The 17,756-nt window shown below is 34.8% G+C and overlaps 1 protein-coding gene across 1 annotated transcript; it reads right to left on the reverse strand.

Moving 5' to 3' along the window:
* Window positions 1-14,045: 14,045 nt before the first annotated feature.
* On the reverse strand, window positions 14,046-15,265 carry LOC114164247. Its single transcript, XM_028048839.1, has 3 exons — window positions 14,875-15,265; window positions 14,670-14,794; window positions 14,046-14,404 (listed from the first exon to the last, which is right to left on the reverse strand). Exons 1-3 carry the CDS (start codon window positions 15,185-15,187, stop codon window positions 14,279-14,281), a joined length of 564 nt encoding a protein of 187 aa, XP_027904640.1. The 5' UTR covers window positions 15,188-15,265; the 3' UTR covers window positions 14,046-14,278.
* Between the last annotated feature and the right edge of the window lie 2,491 nt (window positions 15,266-17,756).

Raw genomic sequence — 17,756 nt, forward strand, 5'->3', positions numbered from 1 at the left:
GAATATATATGATTGAGGTACATGATGTGTTATAAGTGTAAAGTTTAGGTATGTCGAATTGTATGAATTTGCCATTTGATATTTTGAGGTGCCTGTAATGATTGGTGTATTAGAATTTGACTTAATGAGTTTAAACTAGTAAAGTCACACTACTAGTTTGGCGCCTAGCGGGGCAGATTGGACCTCCATGCGATAGCTTCAAATAGGAGTAGCTTATGAAGTGTGGTGCCCGACGACATTAGGGGACCGCTAGGTGGTCCACATTGTGACTTCGCCTGGCTACACCAAGCGATAATGTAGTGGCATGGTGCGTTTGTGGTGTGGTTTGCATGGCCAATTGTGGAGTCTTGGTCTGGGATATGCTTGGATGAATTACGAGCGGGAAGGTTCATAATGGAGCTGGAAACGTGTGATTAATACAGATGGGGAGGTTCATATCGAATGTACTCTTGTGTGGGAATACGAGCGGGGAGGTTTGTATGTTTCATACTCACACTTGAGGATGTTATAAGCGAGGATGTTTATAATAGGATGTGTTCAATTATGTTGGATTATGAGCGAAGAGGTTTGTAGAGGCTGGACTACGAGTGGGGAGGTTCGTAGAGTTGGACTACGAAAGAGGAGGTTCGTAGAGTTATACCACGAGTGGACAGGTCTGTGGAAGCATATGAAATCCCTTAGACCATGATCGAGTATGTGCATTGGATGTGCTAGTCTCATATAGGTTAGGAGACTATGGCTACATATGTACGTTATGTGACAAGGTCTCTAAGTTGTGAGTCTTGCTAAGCGAAGTTATTGCTTTTGGGTGAGGTGATGATGTGGATTATTCATATTTTATTCTGTTGAGCTCACCCTTTTTACTTGTGTTTGGCGATGATCATGTGAAGAGTCACATGGAAACATATGTTCTTTCAGGTTATGATAGCGAGACATAGAGCTGGAGTGAGGGCTAGCTTGGGAAATCCTATTAAAGATACATGATTTGATATATTTTATATTTCCTTTAAGTGATTTATAGATTTTGGATTTGTATTTAATAAATTATGAGGTAATGTTATTTTATACGTTTTTAAAATTTTAAATTTTCCCGCGCTTATGAATAGTATCAAAAGAGTTAAATTTTATTTTTTAATTATAATTGTTTTACCAAGTAATATCGGACTAGGGTGCTACATAGAATGAAGAAGAAAACGTGAAAACCCAACAATGGGTGTTATTCCAATGTGGGAGATAATGTAGAATCAAGAAGAATACTTTCTCAAAACACCCTAAAGTCCTAAGAAAATGTGGTAACATCATTCTACACCTAATTGATTACAAAAATGTCACTCTCAGCATCAAAATTAAAAAACTTTGCATTGGGCTAAAATAGGAGTTGGTCCATTACTAATGTTGACGTGGAAAAGCAAGCTGATGTGGAGCAGATGTAGCACTGACGTGGCACCCTACTCTCCAACCTAAAATGAAGTATTGAAGCCTAAAACCTAAAAATAATTAAGAAATGAAATTAGACCAAGAAATCCAAATTAGTAAAAATTCGAATTATTGGCCCAATGAAGCCCAATATATGAAAAGACACTAACAATAAATAATTAAGTACTAAACATCTATCAAGATGGATACGAAAAGGTAAGAAAATAAGAGAAAATAATGGCTCATCAACAAATCACATATGTCATCATTTCAAAAGAAAACAAGATACTAGGTAAAGTTTTAATGGGATTATTTATTATTCTATTCTCTTTAAGTAGTACCTTTCATATAATAATAGAGTCATAAGTATAATCATCTCACTACATCAGAGACACTCTATCAATCTACCCAAAGAAATCACTTAGTCACACAATCAATCAATAAAGTTTCTACTCATCCAACATCACTACTTTCATACCAATTTCATAACGTAACAACATCAACCATCACTCAACATATCAAATCGGACAATCTCACCCCCACTTGGGAACTTCACAATACAGACCCAAAATCTCTTCCTTACCCTAAATCCTAAACCTTAAACCTTATAAACTTTGCCTAACACTTGCTTGTTTCCTCTAAACAACTTCACATAAAGAAATCACTCTATTTTCATAACAGAAACACCTAAATGACTATAAAAACACAACTTTGGAACCTCTACCAAAGGGATTTTCATCAACAACAAGGAGAGGCAAAATGCAACCAAAAATGGACATGCATGCGAAGAAAACATGCTCAATAGAAAAGAGTAGAAATGCAAACTCGCTTAAAGGAGAAATTTATCAGGGGCTTTGATAGATTTCTTTGCATAGATCACTCCTGTGGTAGTGGATCTTCAAAAAGAGTATAGATAAGTTAGAGATTTAGGGGGGAAAGGAAGATGATTGAGGAAATTAGGTTTTAAAAGGAAATTTGTTTTCTACAAATTGGGGTTCTCATAACAAATGTAAGAAATAACTCGTGTTAACATCATATTTTGGATGCGTGAATTACAATTAACTAAAAAATTCACTATATTTAACTTTATATCATAAATGTGACTTTGAGACTATAATTCTTGATCAAGTAAGTTCATCCCTAAGAAAGAATCATATATAAAATTTTGGTTTAACTATGTTTTTTTCCATATTAAACCATAACTCGAATTTGGTTTTCGTCCCTATCTCAAACTTAGATCCTATTAAGTCCCCATACTTTAGAAATGCATGGATGAAGTCATTTTTGTCCCACAACGTAGACTACTTTTAGACGTGACAAACAACAAATCACGCCACAAGTTCTTTTTTGGTTAGCAACTTAAAGGTCAGCATGATTCGTCATTTGTCATGCCAAAAAATTGCTAACATTATTGGACAAGGAGGATTGCATCTATGCATTTCTTATGAAAACCAAAGTGTGTTATAATTTAAGGACCTAAAACATAGTTAACTTTGTTGGGATGATGAAAATAATACATCTTGGAAAGTCCCACATCTCCTAGGATAAGTTAGGAAGTGGGTGTCGGTGACTACATAATGGACTCTAAGTCCATGGTGTTTCTTGCCTCAGTCAAAGACACTTTAAAAGCTTGTATTTGACTTTTCTTATACTTTTGTAATAGAGTGTTGTTAGATTTTGGTCAAATTATTGTTTTGAAAAGTGTAAGGGTACTTAGGGTCAAAAGGCATGGGAGAATGGTTTGTACAAATTTTCACATAATGTTACTCTCTAATTGTCTTTAGACAAGATAGTGGTTTTTCTCTAGATTTTGGAGTTTCAACTTCCTTTATCTTGAAATTCTCCCTTCCTGGTCCCTACCCTTTTATTTTAGCCTTCACCTTATATGTTTCCCCACTTTTCCTTCCGACCTTATCCATATATTAAGTTATAGTATCAATTTAACTCTTCTACTCTACTGCACACACATGCGCTGACACCTCTCCTTGTTCTAACTTTTAAATTCAATTCCTCTTACCAAACTTGTAGTGTTAGACATAAGAACTTATCCTTGAAAATCCCTTCGCCAAACGCATTGATTTTGAGTTTCGACTTCACTTCTTAGGCTTGAACAAACCAACTTATTTTTCCTTGTCCACCGAGATATCCTTATGCGTACTCACCTCTTTGATCAAGAGATTTTCTAAAAGGTCATACCCGACCCTTACAAAACAACATATCAAGTTTGACCCTTATTCTGTAGTCAACCACTACAGATAACACACACATATCACAAAACAAACACAAACCTAACAAGAAAGGTATAGGAGACAAACTCAACCTATCACTTTTCTCTCTTTTACCAAAACCTTTAGAATTAAGAAAGGAAACTATCTCAGATATAGTCATGAGTGTGCACCCTCATCACTCTACCAAGACAATTTCTATTCTTAATACTTCCATTTCACAAGTTCCTTTCTAGCGCACCAACGCTTCTTGGAAAGAACCTTTCCCCTTGCGCATCAACACATCAGGAAAGACAAGTAATACCCCTTACCTGCCCGCCAAAACCCGGTAAGAGCATTACTTCCTTAGGTCTTATAAGTAACTATCCTTGCCTGCTCACCAAAACCTAGCAAGAGTACCACCCTTACCTGCTCACCAAAACCTAGTAAGAGTGTTGCTTCTACTAAGACCCGTAAGCAACAACTCTTGCTTGCTCATCAAAACTCAGCAAAAGTATCACCCTTACTTGCTCACCAAAACCCGGTAAGAGCGTTGCCTACCCTGAGACTCACAAACAACAACCCTTGCCTGCTCACCAACACCCGGCAAGAGCCCACCCCTTACCTGCTCACCAAAACCCAGTAAGAGTGTTGTTTTCCCTGAGCCTCACAAACACAACTCTTGTCTGTTCAACAAAACCCGAAAAGAGCCTCACCCTTACCTATTCACCAAAACCCGGTAAGAGCGTCATTTTTTTTCTAAGCCTCACAGGCAACATTTCTTGCCTGCTCAACAAAACCCAACAAGGACACTGTTACTAAGCTTAGACATATAGAGTTAAGCACTAGAACTTAACTATAACACACAAGTTACAACCGAAACACGTCAAGCTCACTCCCCAAGGTCCAAAAATCTTTTGAAAACCATTGCTCTGATACCAAATGTAACATCTCGTCAAGATATTACGGATTTTAAATAAAAAGTAAAGAAATATTATGTCAACTTCATTTATTAAAGCATCATTTCCTAAAAATGCGGGAATTTAAAACTTTATTAAATAACTAAAGTACTCTGAAATCCCAAAATAAAATAATGAAGTTTTATCAAACAAGCCACAAGCCTTTACAAATTATTTTTCCAAACATAAAATAATACAAAGATAAAACTCTCGAGCTATCATTTCTCCGCCGCTAAGCTCCACCAGAACCACCTACATCAACATCATCTACTCACGTGTATCGCATACACGATCATTGTCAATCACAAGCAGATAGGGTGAGCTTCACAGATAAACCATATAAAATGGCATACACACATATAACACATATATATAGGCAACACATTCATCCCAAACGAATTCCATCCCTTTTAATTCATACCACCTAGCCACAACCAGGTTATTCGTGTTCTACATCTTCTAGTGATTACCTCAAGGTGACTTGTTGTCATACCTATCGACCACAACCGATAGAACACGTGTGGGAAACCATGTTACAGATCATACATTGTAACGTCAGGTGGAGTTCCCAAATATGAACATAGTTCGCAACGTCCCAAGACTACCAAACTCATCAGTCAACTACTGAGGAGGGCAATCTATCTGGACCTGTCTGTACTGGCCACTACCAGCACACTCACATTGGCAACACTCGCCAACCCGAGCCATAATTCAAGAGTTCCTCGTGTTCATCCGTCATCTCGAGCCATTGGATGGAGTGGGCCTTGATCTTGGCCCTTAGATCAAGCTTGGAGAAGGAGACAAGATCACGCCCCTTGGATCTTGGCTTGAAGAACAAGAAAGATTCTTAGCCTTTAGATGTGATGACCAACCTTAGTCAAACTATGAAGCAAAGGAGCCTTCTTGTCTTGATAATTTCGACCATGTATGAAGACAATTGGGCCGAGCCCAATTTGAACCCATCCTATGTTCCTTTCATGTCTTATGTATTATTGGAAAGCAAAGCCCAAACAATGGCCCAATTTAAATCTACACTACTAGATTTACATGCACTTCTTCAAGTCTTTATGATCTCTTTGGCCCATGTAAAGAATGTGAGAAGCCCATTGATTTTGTGATCATTTAATGGGAGGCCCTTTTGAATCTTTTTCATCATTGATCTTGTAATTGGGCCTTTTAATGGGCTTGGGCTTGGGCTTGAAGGTGCAATTGGGCTTGGTAGGGTCAAATCACAACTCAAGAGATGTTATTCCGAGCCACAACTCAAGCAATACCACGTGCTTTAACCCCTATCCCGAGCCACAACTCAAGGGATACGTTCTGAGCCACAACTCAAGGAACACCAACAATCCCACCTTTGAAGCATCACCATAAGCCTTGTAGATCATGCCCACAGAATCAAGAACACCAATACTACTGTAGTAAAATCACCTCGCGGGGGACACGTATCGCCAGGCGCTGCCCGATTCCAAACCGCTTGGAGGGTATGATGAGTCGAACCTTTGCTCACATTAAATAATTAAATTTTGAGAATTTAATATTATTTTTTTTGCTTAAAAATTATATTTAGTGGCATACTATATTATTGGACATCTTTGAGGATTATAATGCAACTGTAATTTAATTTAGGTCCTTAAGAGTGTAAATAATGAATCTTTTAATTCATAATTTAAGTCCCAAAATCAAAATTTTGGAGAGGAATAGTTCAGGTACTAAATGCACTCCCAATTTTCATGTTTGCACCCCCTTTTCCAATTGGATTATCTATTTCTGAAAAAAGAATATTTCTGGAGCTAACTGCATCCCCTGTTTTTAGGTTTACACCCCCTTCTATAATTGGACTTTCTATTTCTGTTCTGCACCCCTTCTTTTTACTAAGTTGCACCCCTAATGTCACTTAAACTCTAGTCCACCAAATTTCGCCACGTGGCAATCCTCCACTTACTAGATTAACCAATGAAAATAAGTCACGTCTTCAATCTTCCACTCACTAAAATAACCAACCAAAACATGACACCTCATCACTCTCTCTCTCCTTCACACAACCAAAACCCTAACCCTAATCTAAATCACTCGTCGGGACAGCGGACTGCATCGTCCTATTCGCGCCTCCCTTTCCCTCTCTACGCGTCTTGCCGTACCATCTTCTTCATTGCGCCTCCCTCTCCCGCACCTCCGACGCGTCTCTATCTTCTTCGACTCCATTGCCTCCATCACTCCTCCATCTTCTTCGACTCCATTGCCTCCATCACTCTTCCATACTCGAGTTCGTGAACCTGCATAAGTCGAGAACATTGAAGCACCACAACGTCCATGAACGAGCCAAAATTAACATCGTAAATCTGCCATTAACATCTTGCGACCTTCGGAAACCACCTCTGCTCGTGACACACATTGCCTGCACTCATTCAAACGATTCTCGCAGCCAGCCCCTGTGTCAACCACATTCACCAATGCTTCGCTGTTAACTTGCATCTCTTCCACGAACCACATTACTGGAAAAATGCAATATATCAAATACGCAAGTAGAACACATTCTCCATTGGAGAACCACTGGCCACCATCGGAACCTGGGAAACGCCCCTTGCGGCAACCCTCACGGCAGCCAAACCCTAATTGCGGAAAGAGAATTCTGGCTTGAGAGAGAGACTGCTCTGACACGTGGCAGTCTCTCACTGGACAGTCAATGAGTCAACACTGGTCAACCAGTCAACTCTGGGCAAGGGCGGTCAACGTTGGTCAAACAGGCTATTTTTACACTATTTTTGGTAGGTGGTTCCTCTGCAGGAACCCTAAATGGCCTAGAAAGAAAAGGATCATCTAGCGGCAATTCATTGCCAACCATACTAATTCTGGAAATTTCCAAAACCACAAACTTTAAATGGAATATAACAATTCATAAATAATCATACCATACTTAGCATGTCAATCAGACTTAAAATAATCAACACATGAAATTACCCTATTTAGCAATGCCAATCAAATTTAAAATCAAGTTAACGTGTAAGGTACTCTAATTATCATACCAATAAGAATTAAACATAAAATTAACGTGTAAAGCTCCCCTAACCTAGTTTCCTTGCTTAAAAACGCAAATGCTAGAGTTCCCCCTTTGATCACCAATGGTCTCCTTAGCACCACCTCAATTTAGCTCCTCTAATTCACTTACTAATCATTATTTTTTCTTAATTTCGTGCACCTTACAATGCTCTCAAAAATCCAGCCTCCAAACCCCTCTATTCTCTCACAATTTGTCTTTTAATGGTGTCTTGCCTCCCTTGGCTACTCATTCATCTAGGGTTTTCTCCACACTTTCACCTTCATGCCAAAACTAATTTTAGCAAAAAAGAAAGTTTAATTTAGAATAACCAAGGTTTGGACTCATGACCATGTCAATGCCAATTCAATGCACAACCATTCAACCAAATAATGTTTCATGATATTTAATATAATTCTATGATTATATTATCACTCAACATGATCAAGCATATTATTAAAAATAATAATAAATTAAATAACACACAATTGGCATACATAAAACTTGAACCCAAGTCCTCTTAAACAATCAAAGTACTCTCAACCACTTAAGCTAGTACTTTTCCACATCATATAAATCAATAATTAATGCCTTAAAGGCTCCCACTACCTACACTTATTAATTAATTAATTAATTAATTATTTAATTTTTACGGGTCTTACAGAGGACTATGACACATGGTAGCTCCTGGTTGGGCAGATTGTGAATGGTAGAATATATTTTTCTAGCATTAATTTTATACATGGGCACTAACTAATATTGATGCAAGGTGTGTTCTTATTATACACGAGCATTGGTTAGCTTTGATGTAAGGTGTATAGTAATTTTATACACGTACATTGGCTAATATTAATGTAAGGTGTGTTATGATTATACATGTGCATTGGATAGCTTTGGTGCAGGGTGTATGGTGTTTTTATGCATGAACCTAGGCTAATATTAATGTAGGGTGTGTGGTGTTTATACGTAGACATTAGTTAGTATTGATGCAAAGTGTATGTTGTTTATGTGTGGGCATTGGCTAATATTGATACAGAGTGTGTGGTGATTATACACGAGCATTTCTTAACATATTGATGCATGGTACATGGAAATTCTTAGAATGTGTTTATTTTAATCAGGGTGGAGATTGTTGTGCTGATGAAAATAATACTTCTTGGAAAGTTCCACATCACCTAAGATAAGCTAGGGAGTGAATGTTGATGACTATATAATAGACTCTAAGTCCATGGTGTTTGTTGCCCCAGTCAAAGACACTTTGAGCTTATATTTGACTTTTCTTATACTTTTGTAGTAGTGTTATGAGATTTTGGTTAAATTCTTATTTTTGAAAAGTGTGGGTGTACTTGGGGTCAAAGAACATAGGAGTAGTGTATGTGTTGTATAAATTTTCAAATAATATTATTCTCTAGTTGTCTTTAGATAATCACTGTGATTTTTTTTAAAATTTGGAGTTTTCACGTATATTCTTACGTGCCCTTGTTTTTATCTTATTTTTCTATTATTATGATGATTCTAGAGATAAGGAATATAATATTCTTGATAACTTTTTTAACAAACCTAAAAGGTTTAGAGCTTATAAATAGATTATTAAGATGATGGATCTCATTTTCGGAACGCTGAGCTTGTCTTGCTACAACAAAAAGTTAAACCTTAGATTAATCTTGATAAATACACATTTGTTTGTTTATTTGGAAAAGAAAAAGAAATGTGTATACATATGAAATGCTAAACTGAGACGGTACTTGCATTGATTCTCCATATTGATGATATAAAAAGAGAAAAAGTATTTGTTGGGTGAATTAAGTATTCGCATCTTGCATCATTGTTCATCATATTTAAGGAAAAAGAAGAGATATAGACAAACAAAAGAGATGGAAGAAAGGACGAATTACGTGATGTTGCTGTATTTTTAAACAAGAACAAAGAAGAGAGAGTGTGACAGAGAAAAGAAAAGAAAAGAAAGTGAAAAAGCAAAAGCGTTGGTTGGTAGGGGCATTTTGAGGGAATTCTATGCATTTTCTGGGGTCTCCTCGTGCAGTGAAACAAACTTTTATGCTACCAACTGCACGAGTGGAGGCTATGTTATCCACAACCTCTTTTTTTAATAAAATATAATAATAAAAACAACATCAATGTTTACAACTTTTATTCTTCTTTGTAGTGAAATTAAAAACTTGGTATAAAAATGAAAACAATATATGGCAATAAAACTTGATAAATAAATTTTTAATTTGATTAAGAATATTTTCTAAAAAGAAGATAACGTATCGTAATAAAACTTAATAGACTCTTTTTTTTAATTTAATCAAAAAATATATTCTATCATTTTAAGGATTTTTTTTTTTAGGTTGTAATGACTCTGACTCGTAAAAGATATATTATAATGGAAAAAATTTGATGAAATAGAAAACTAATAAGAGTAATTAATATGTAACTAGCATAAATCATAAATAATATTTAAATGAAGAGAAAATAAGTTTGCATTTAGATTTAAAACAATTTTGGCTGATTTCTACACTAATTATTTTCAAGCAAGAACCATTTTCAATTGCTCAATAAATATAGTCACAAGCTATAACATTAATTAAAAACTTATCGTTTTAAATTTATTTCAAAAGTTAAAGAAAAATCATCAGTGTAGTAAGAACTTTTGACCCCGATTATTTTTGTCATTCTGCCTCGGTTTTAGACCCGAGGCATATTTGGACGAGACCAAAAGGAGAAGTCTTTTGGTCTCGATTGCAAAGGAACTGGAGCCATAGAGGGCCTTTTTTGTTTCGGGTATATGAGAACCGAAGCCATCTTCACGCATCCAACCATGGCAGATTCACGCACCAGCCACCATTCGCGCATCCAACTTTGTGTACACCACCATCTCCGCCACTACAAAAGTTCTAGATCTGCAACCAAAACGAACCACGCAGCAGCAACCACACCACGCCTCCTCAACGCAACCACCACAACAGATCCATTCATCATCCCGCTTGGAGCAGATCTGCACCAGTTTATCTCACGCGGTAGCTTCACGGCAGCAGCACCTCCATTGACAAACAAAGGCAGCGAACCACCATTGCTGCAGCTTCACCGCGAGCCTCCATGCGTGAGCCAAAAACATATCTGCAACAACGAAACACCATGGACCTCACCTAAACCATGGCAGCGGAGAATGCAGCTGCATTCATGGCAGAAGCAACCAATCATGGTAGAGGAAGCACCTGCACACACGAACCTACATCTGCACCACGCTCACGGAGAGGAGAAAAATTTGGGTCGACGTAGAGAAGATGAACAAGTGTAGGGTTTGCGAATTTGGAACCCTAAATAAGGTCTATGGCCTCGGTTCCATTAATAATTGAGGCATAAAGTCGTATAGACCTCGATCCTATTCCACCCGAGGCCAAAGTCTTTGCTGTTAGTGGCAATTTTGAAATTTTGGGGAACATTGACAAGTTATAGGCCTCAGTTGAATGATAATCAAAGCGTAAAAGCTCTTATAGGCTTCGGTTGGATAGGGACCCGAGGCAAAAAAGTTCAAAAATTTTCAAAAATGTCACCGTATCCTTATAGGTTTCGGTTCCACAGTAACCGAAGTCTATAAGACGAGTTAAAAACGCAATTCTGCACTGATGAATGTCTAAGGATTTGTACTTTTAAAGTTCCCAAAACAAATTTGTAATATTAAAATTACACTCTAGTTATATATTTTAATTAACCCTCTTGTATCACTAATTAATTTATGATTTTCGATACATATTTTTACAATTCTTTTATAAAATAATATGTCGAAAAAATCCCAACAAAAATGAAAAGTTGTAGTGATACAACTATTAAAAGAATATTTTAAAAAATAAATCTATAAAATCTTAGTGCAAGTTAATCTTGTAATTATTTGACTAGAATAGTAAAATTTTATAAATAATCATCACTATTTTTCATTTAACTTCTAACTTGAGAGGATTAATTTCAGGTTCATTGACAATAATAATTATATAAACTAATATGTAATGATCTCTCGTTCAACACGTGGCATAATTAGGAAAGTACTTGATCAGGAATTCCCTTTACTTTTAAAACAAAAATAACTTTGTTTATACGATTTGGAACAAAATCTATCATCAATTAGAAATAAAAAACAAAAAAAAGCACAATAAAGAGGAATAAATGATGCAATTTTGATCGAATAAAGTTCAGTCAATATACAATTGCGTTCTTTAAATATTAATTAATAGAAGTTGAATCTTTGACACTAATTATTTGAAGTATTAAAATGTATTTAGAAAATTGACCAATTGCGATTAAGACTTTTTATGGATGAAAATTTTAAAATTAAATATTTTATTATATAAGACATAATTATCCACCAACCAATGTGTACACAAGCCACTTTGATTCCTAGTGTCTTAAAAAGGTATACTTCTTACGTCAGGATCCATATTCTTTCATATCATTTTAATTATTATTTTTATCCTAATGCAACAAAAGTGAAAAATATTCCATAACATATTTTTTTTATGTCTTTACTTGTCTGATTCATCATCCTTAAAAAGAACGTAGTATTTTATTCTTTTTCTTCTTTTATATATATATATATATATATATATATATATATATATATATATATATATATATATATATATATATATATATATATATATATATATATATATACTTGATTATTTCTTTATTTTATCAAATATGTTTTTTATACAAAGACTAAATAATATTATTAACAATTAGTAATCAAAATTATTAATCATTATTAATTTAGATATCAATTTATAAAATAAAAATTATTTATTATTAAAAAGTCATTATTATAAATAAAACGTTATAATTAATTTTTAAATTATTTTTAAAATTTAATTATCAAAATTTTAACTATTAAATAAAATTGATCAATAAACATTAGTTATTAAAATTTTTACTAATAAGTAATTAATTTCTAATTATTAATAATTAATTCAATAATTAATTATAATTTTTTTTTATTTATAATAATAATTATTTTAATAATTTTTTATCTTATAAATAAGTATATAAATCAGTAACCATAGTAACTAATAATTTTTGTTAACAAATATGTTCGTGAGTTGCATATTTTATCATATAAATGATTAAAATTAAAAGTTAATTAATGATTACTAACCACTTTATCAATTATGATGATAATACACACGTTATTTGAGTCATGTTCGCAACTTGTCTGATTTTATTTTTTATTTTTAATTTTCATCATTCATATTTAAGTTGCATGATCTAGATCTATAAATTGTTAGTTGTTATGTAAGAAGATTTTTCATTTAAAAATGTTTTCTTTTAGCTTATATTTATATTTATACTTTTTTCTGATGCACAAAGTAAATGCTATTTATAATTACAGTTTGTCTATAAATTTATATGTGCCTGACGCGAATATGTAGCTTGTTAAGAGCTTTATAATTAAATTTTAGAGACAACTTAAATATTAAACTGCGAATAAAAGAGATTATTGTGAGCAAGCTTGAGCATCTTTTATGCAGAAAACAAATATACTGGTGCTTAAATTAAAATATTCAAATATTCTTGGCGATATTATTCTTCTCGATGAATTTAAAAACAAACGTAAGATTATTCAATGAATCGTAAAATTAATGATTAAGATTAACCAATAATCGTGACCACATATATTCTTCGCAACTGCACAAGATCTTCGCGCCATATATTATTTTTCTTAACCTCACTAGATCATCTCCGTGATGAACAATTGACTCTTTCTATTATAAACATAATAATTAAATAATGTGTAGAAAAATAATAATAAAAGACCATCGTCAGTTTAATTTATACCCTATGCAGATATATTTTAATAGCAAGCGATTCCATTCAATGTTTTTTCGTTGTGACCAAATTTATTCCAATAATTTGAATGAACAATGTGATGTAAATAATATTATAAATTTATATCATCAATCACACCAGTTAGATTTAATATTAATGTCAACATTCAAAGATAAGAAAAAAATAATTATAGTAATTATTCTTAAATATAATTTTGCAGTAATTCTGAGTTGACCTATCAATGGTAGAGGAATATTATTGTCGCTTATGATCAATAAGCATCTCTCACCCCAGCTTGGTATACAAATTAGATAAGTTCTTTATTATCAACTTAGGAAAAAAAAAAAGTAAACTTAATTTAACTCTATAGTATTTATTTATATATGTATTGAATTCAAGATTTGCTCAAAGTTGAATCCTTAACAAAAACATCATTAATTAGACTTTACTTATTTTTAAAATTTTAGAACATCGGTAAACCATGTATATGAATAAAAAAAGAAAATATGCTATATTTTAATATATTTTATTGTTATATGTATTAGTTAAACCAATTAATAGAGTAGAAACAATAATAATAAAAATAAAAATAAAAAGTGGTGATTTAAATGGAGAGTAAAAGCTAATTACACTAACAGATAAAATATGTCAACTTTACTATACACAATTATATCTCAACTGAGGAGAATTTTATGATCTGGGTTGGCTCTGGGCTCCTCTGAAGCTCAGTGAACTATGATTAATTTCCACATGACTAAGCAATCATGGAGTTTTTTTTTTTTTTTTTTTTGAGTTGCTTCTCTGTCCCTCACAGCACATGTGGGTAACATAGAAAACACAGATCAGCTGGCAGACTCAGAGATACTTTGTAAAGAAGGTTGCCAAAATCTTGTCTTAGCTGTGCCACCACCACCATTATTAGTTGCTGCGGTTATTCTTGCTCGACCTCTTTCAGGTTTCGCCATTACCTGAAAAACCAAATACAAATGTTAATTATATGAATGTCATCACCAATTACGAATCAGCACACCATGAATCTCTCCGAAAAAATCCAGTAATTTAGTATACAACGATGAGGTTTGAAATGATTCACAATAAAAAAACCCCGACAATGAAAAATTGATTGGTATAACGAGACTATACACATCAAGTATATCAAATCTCTGGCTGAATGATGAACTATGATTGGAAGAGAAAATGAGAGAGAAAAAAATGTTCGGGGATTTATTTTACCTTATTGTCCTCGATATCAGGCCTCCTTGGCAGTTTCTCCTTCTCCAAATCTGGTTTCTGAACCGACTCTACCACGTTTTGCCTCATCTTTGCCTTTTGCTTTTCCCTGAGACCCTTCATCACCTCTGAACCCAACAACAACCATTTTCAATGAAAGGCTCAAACTCTGGAATAAACAAAGAAAAAAAGTAAACACTTTCTGAACCTTGTGTTGTGATGAGTCTATAAACTTGACCAAGAATAAGGTTGTCGGTGGGCTTGAGAAGCTTGATGCGAGTTAAACGAACTGGGTTGTTGTTGTTGTTGACGATGTTTCCTTTGTGGTGACTCTTATCGGGGCAATTTTGAATGTGTTTGGTTGGACACAATGTGGTGGAGGAGATGAGAAGAGCAACATAGTGACCAGGGTTGGTTTTCATTACATGTGTGGCACTCAAAGGTACATAAAACTTGTCTACTTTCCCATTTGGGTGCTGAATCACCAGTGTTGCTGCATCGATGGCTTGGCAATTTCCCATCTCTTTCTTTCTTTCTTTCTTCCGAAATGAACGTTAAACACTCACTACTCTTTATAGCACCCACTCACTGACACAGTTTTTTATGCTGTAGACTATGACCGCTTAAATACATACTGATCAAAACCTTTTTCTTATTAAAAAAATTATACCTTTTTTTTTTCAAGTAAACAAATGGAATGTAGGTGAAAACAGGGCGTGGGAATAAAAGCGGTAAAGCATCCCACGGGGATACACGTGGCAGGCAGTGATTAGATGCATGAGGTCGTGATGAAACATTGTGATGAAACGTTACATTCCCTTGGGTCTACCGTGTTTGGGTAAATGACATGTTTCTGTTCACAAAGTAAATGCCATGCATGTGACCACCTAAACCCAATTACCTTAGCCCTGTCTCTTGTCGGTTGCAACTTACACACCCTTGTTTTGTAATCATCTCATTTATACATGATTATGTCGTAAGCATGTTATAATTTTCCCTAGATCTAGTTTAGTACTTTGCTAATACATAATAATTTCCTTAATCCAACACAGGTTGCTGCTGCACGTAGATCGAAAGACGAGGAAGGATTAGTGATGAGGGTGAGTCGGTTTTTTCAGTGACAGTTTAATTTTTTAATACATGGTTTAGTCTTTCCGTGGATCCAACAAGGTGCATAAAAAATGGACATTATGAATTAGTGAGTGCTTTTGGTCTGGTTTACTTCGGAACAAAGATGGTGCATTAGTGGTCAAATAGGTATGATGAACCCTGAGTTGCATCCCATGTTTGACAACCACAACCACCTATGCCAATCATTATCGCCAAATCTAAAATTGCATGACAATTTCATCACTCCTGTTTACACTTTAGAGACTATTCTTCATGTTCTTTCATCATCATGCTTCAATCGGAATCCATCGCATATAATAACACTACACTCAAATAATATATAATTATTTCTTGTTGTATGCCATATCAGAAAATTATGATCATTTTTAACTCAGGAATAAAATTATCTGTATTTTAAATGAAATCATTTTTATTTTTATTTCATTTTGTACTCAAATTGTACCTGTTTGATGTAACACCCCATTTAATTAATAAAAGGAATGTTACGTAGAATAGTATTAGAAACAAAGTCCTAGAGTGTAGACACTATTCCTCATGATTATCCAAGAGAAAACCTGAATAAGAAAAGGGCACACTACGATGCCATAAAATATAAATCATCAACATTTAGAATTTTAAGCCTAAAGACCAGCGGTACACGGGCCATAGCCCTAAAGCAAAGTCCAAGTAAACCTAGATCCAGTCCAAGCACACTATGCAGCGGAACCTCCATCACCCTGATGATTACGAGGAGTTCTCACCTCTGCTCACATCAACAAGTTGATGATCATTGCAAAAGAGAAGACCACACCACAAAACATACAACAAACAACAGAAGGGTAAGCTAGAGCCAAAATTAGTTTTATCATGCAATCAAATATACTTTCACAGTCCAATATACATACATCATCCAAGCATGTTATGACCTTCCAATTAACACACTAAGACTCAACTCAACTCATCCAGATACATATAATCTGGTCGGATTCAGCGGATCCTTGCACTTGTGGTGGATACCTCTGCTCACCCCCGAGCTATGTGTTACAAGTGTTACAATGAATCAATCTCTCACACACAAGGTTAGCCCTTAGTGAGTTTCGGGCCTCCTACTACTCTCACCACAAAAGTCAGTCTGCTCTAAGTGAGACTAACTGACTCCTTAGAGTGTCAGGATGCAACCTTACCTTGAATCCTTACCAAATTATACAGATGGGGCACCACCATGGACACCCACTAACAGGGGTCGTGGAATTACGTCCCGACCACTGAAACACGACCCTGAAATCTCACCTAGATATCTTAAGGAATTATGCACTGACCCTCGACCAATCATGCTTAAACAATCAAATAATATTTATCATGCAAATAATCTCAGACCAACCTTTATAAACCATACTCATTCATATTCGAATGTAGAATCAATACCAACTCATCCTTTCCAAACCATGAATATAGAATTTCATCTCATACCAATACCATGCCACTTTAATTACCAACCATCTCATACATGCCACATGCCAAGGTCATGTTAAACTTATCAATCACAAACCATAAACCATTCTACTCATACCCATTCGCCCAATTCATGCTTTTAAAAGTAATTTAATCGAACCACCTAATTCATGCTTTTAAAAGTAATTGAATCAATCCACAAGTTTAAGTTAAAGTAAGGAATTAAAATTCTGCACCAATTCTCGCTTAAGCTAGACTGATCTCGCTTAAGCTAAAATCTCTCGCTTAAGCTAAATTGACAACTTTTCACTGGTTTCAACATGTAAGAACACAAAATCCCAAATAACAAAAACTAAAGAAAACACAAACCCGTTGCATAAAACGTTGGCATCATATTTTCATGCTTTAAAAGGGTAAACAAATCAATCATGGGAGCATACAAGTATTTAAACAACTCTTCCGTCAATCTCGCTCAAGCTAAGGAGCTCTCGCTCAGGCGACAAGGGTCTCTCGCTCAAGCGAAAAGCT

Source organism: Vigna unguiculata, chromosome 9 (genome assembly GCF_004118075.2).
Source record: "Vigna unguiculata cultivar IT97K-499-35 chromosome 9, ASM411807v1, whole genome shotgun sequence".
NCBI lineage: Eukaryota > Viridiplantae > Streptophyta > Magnoliopsida > Fabales > Fabaceae > Vigna > Vigna unguiculata.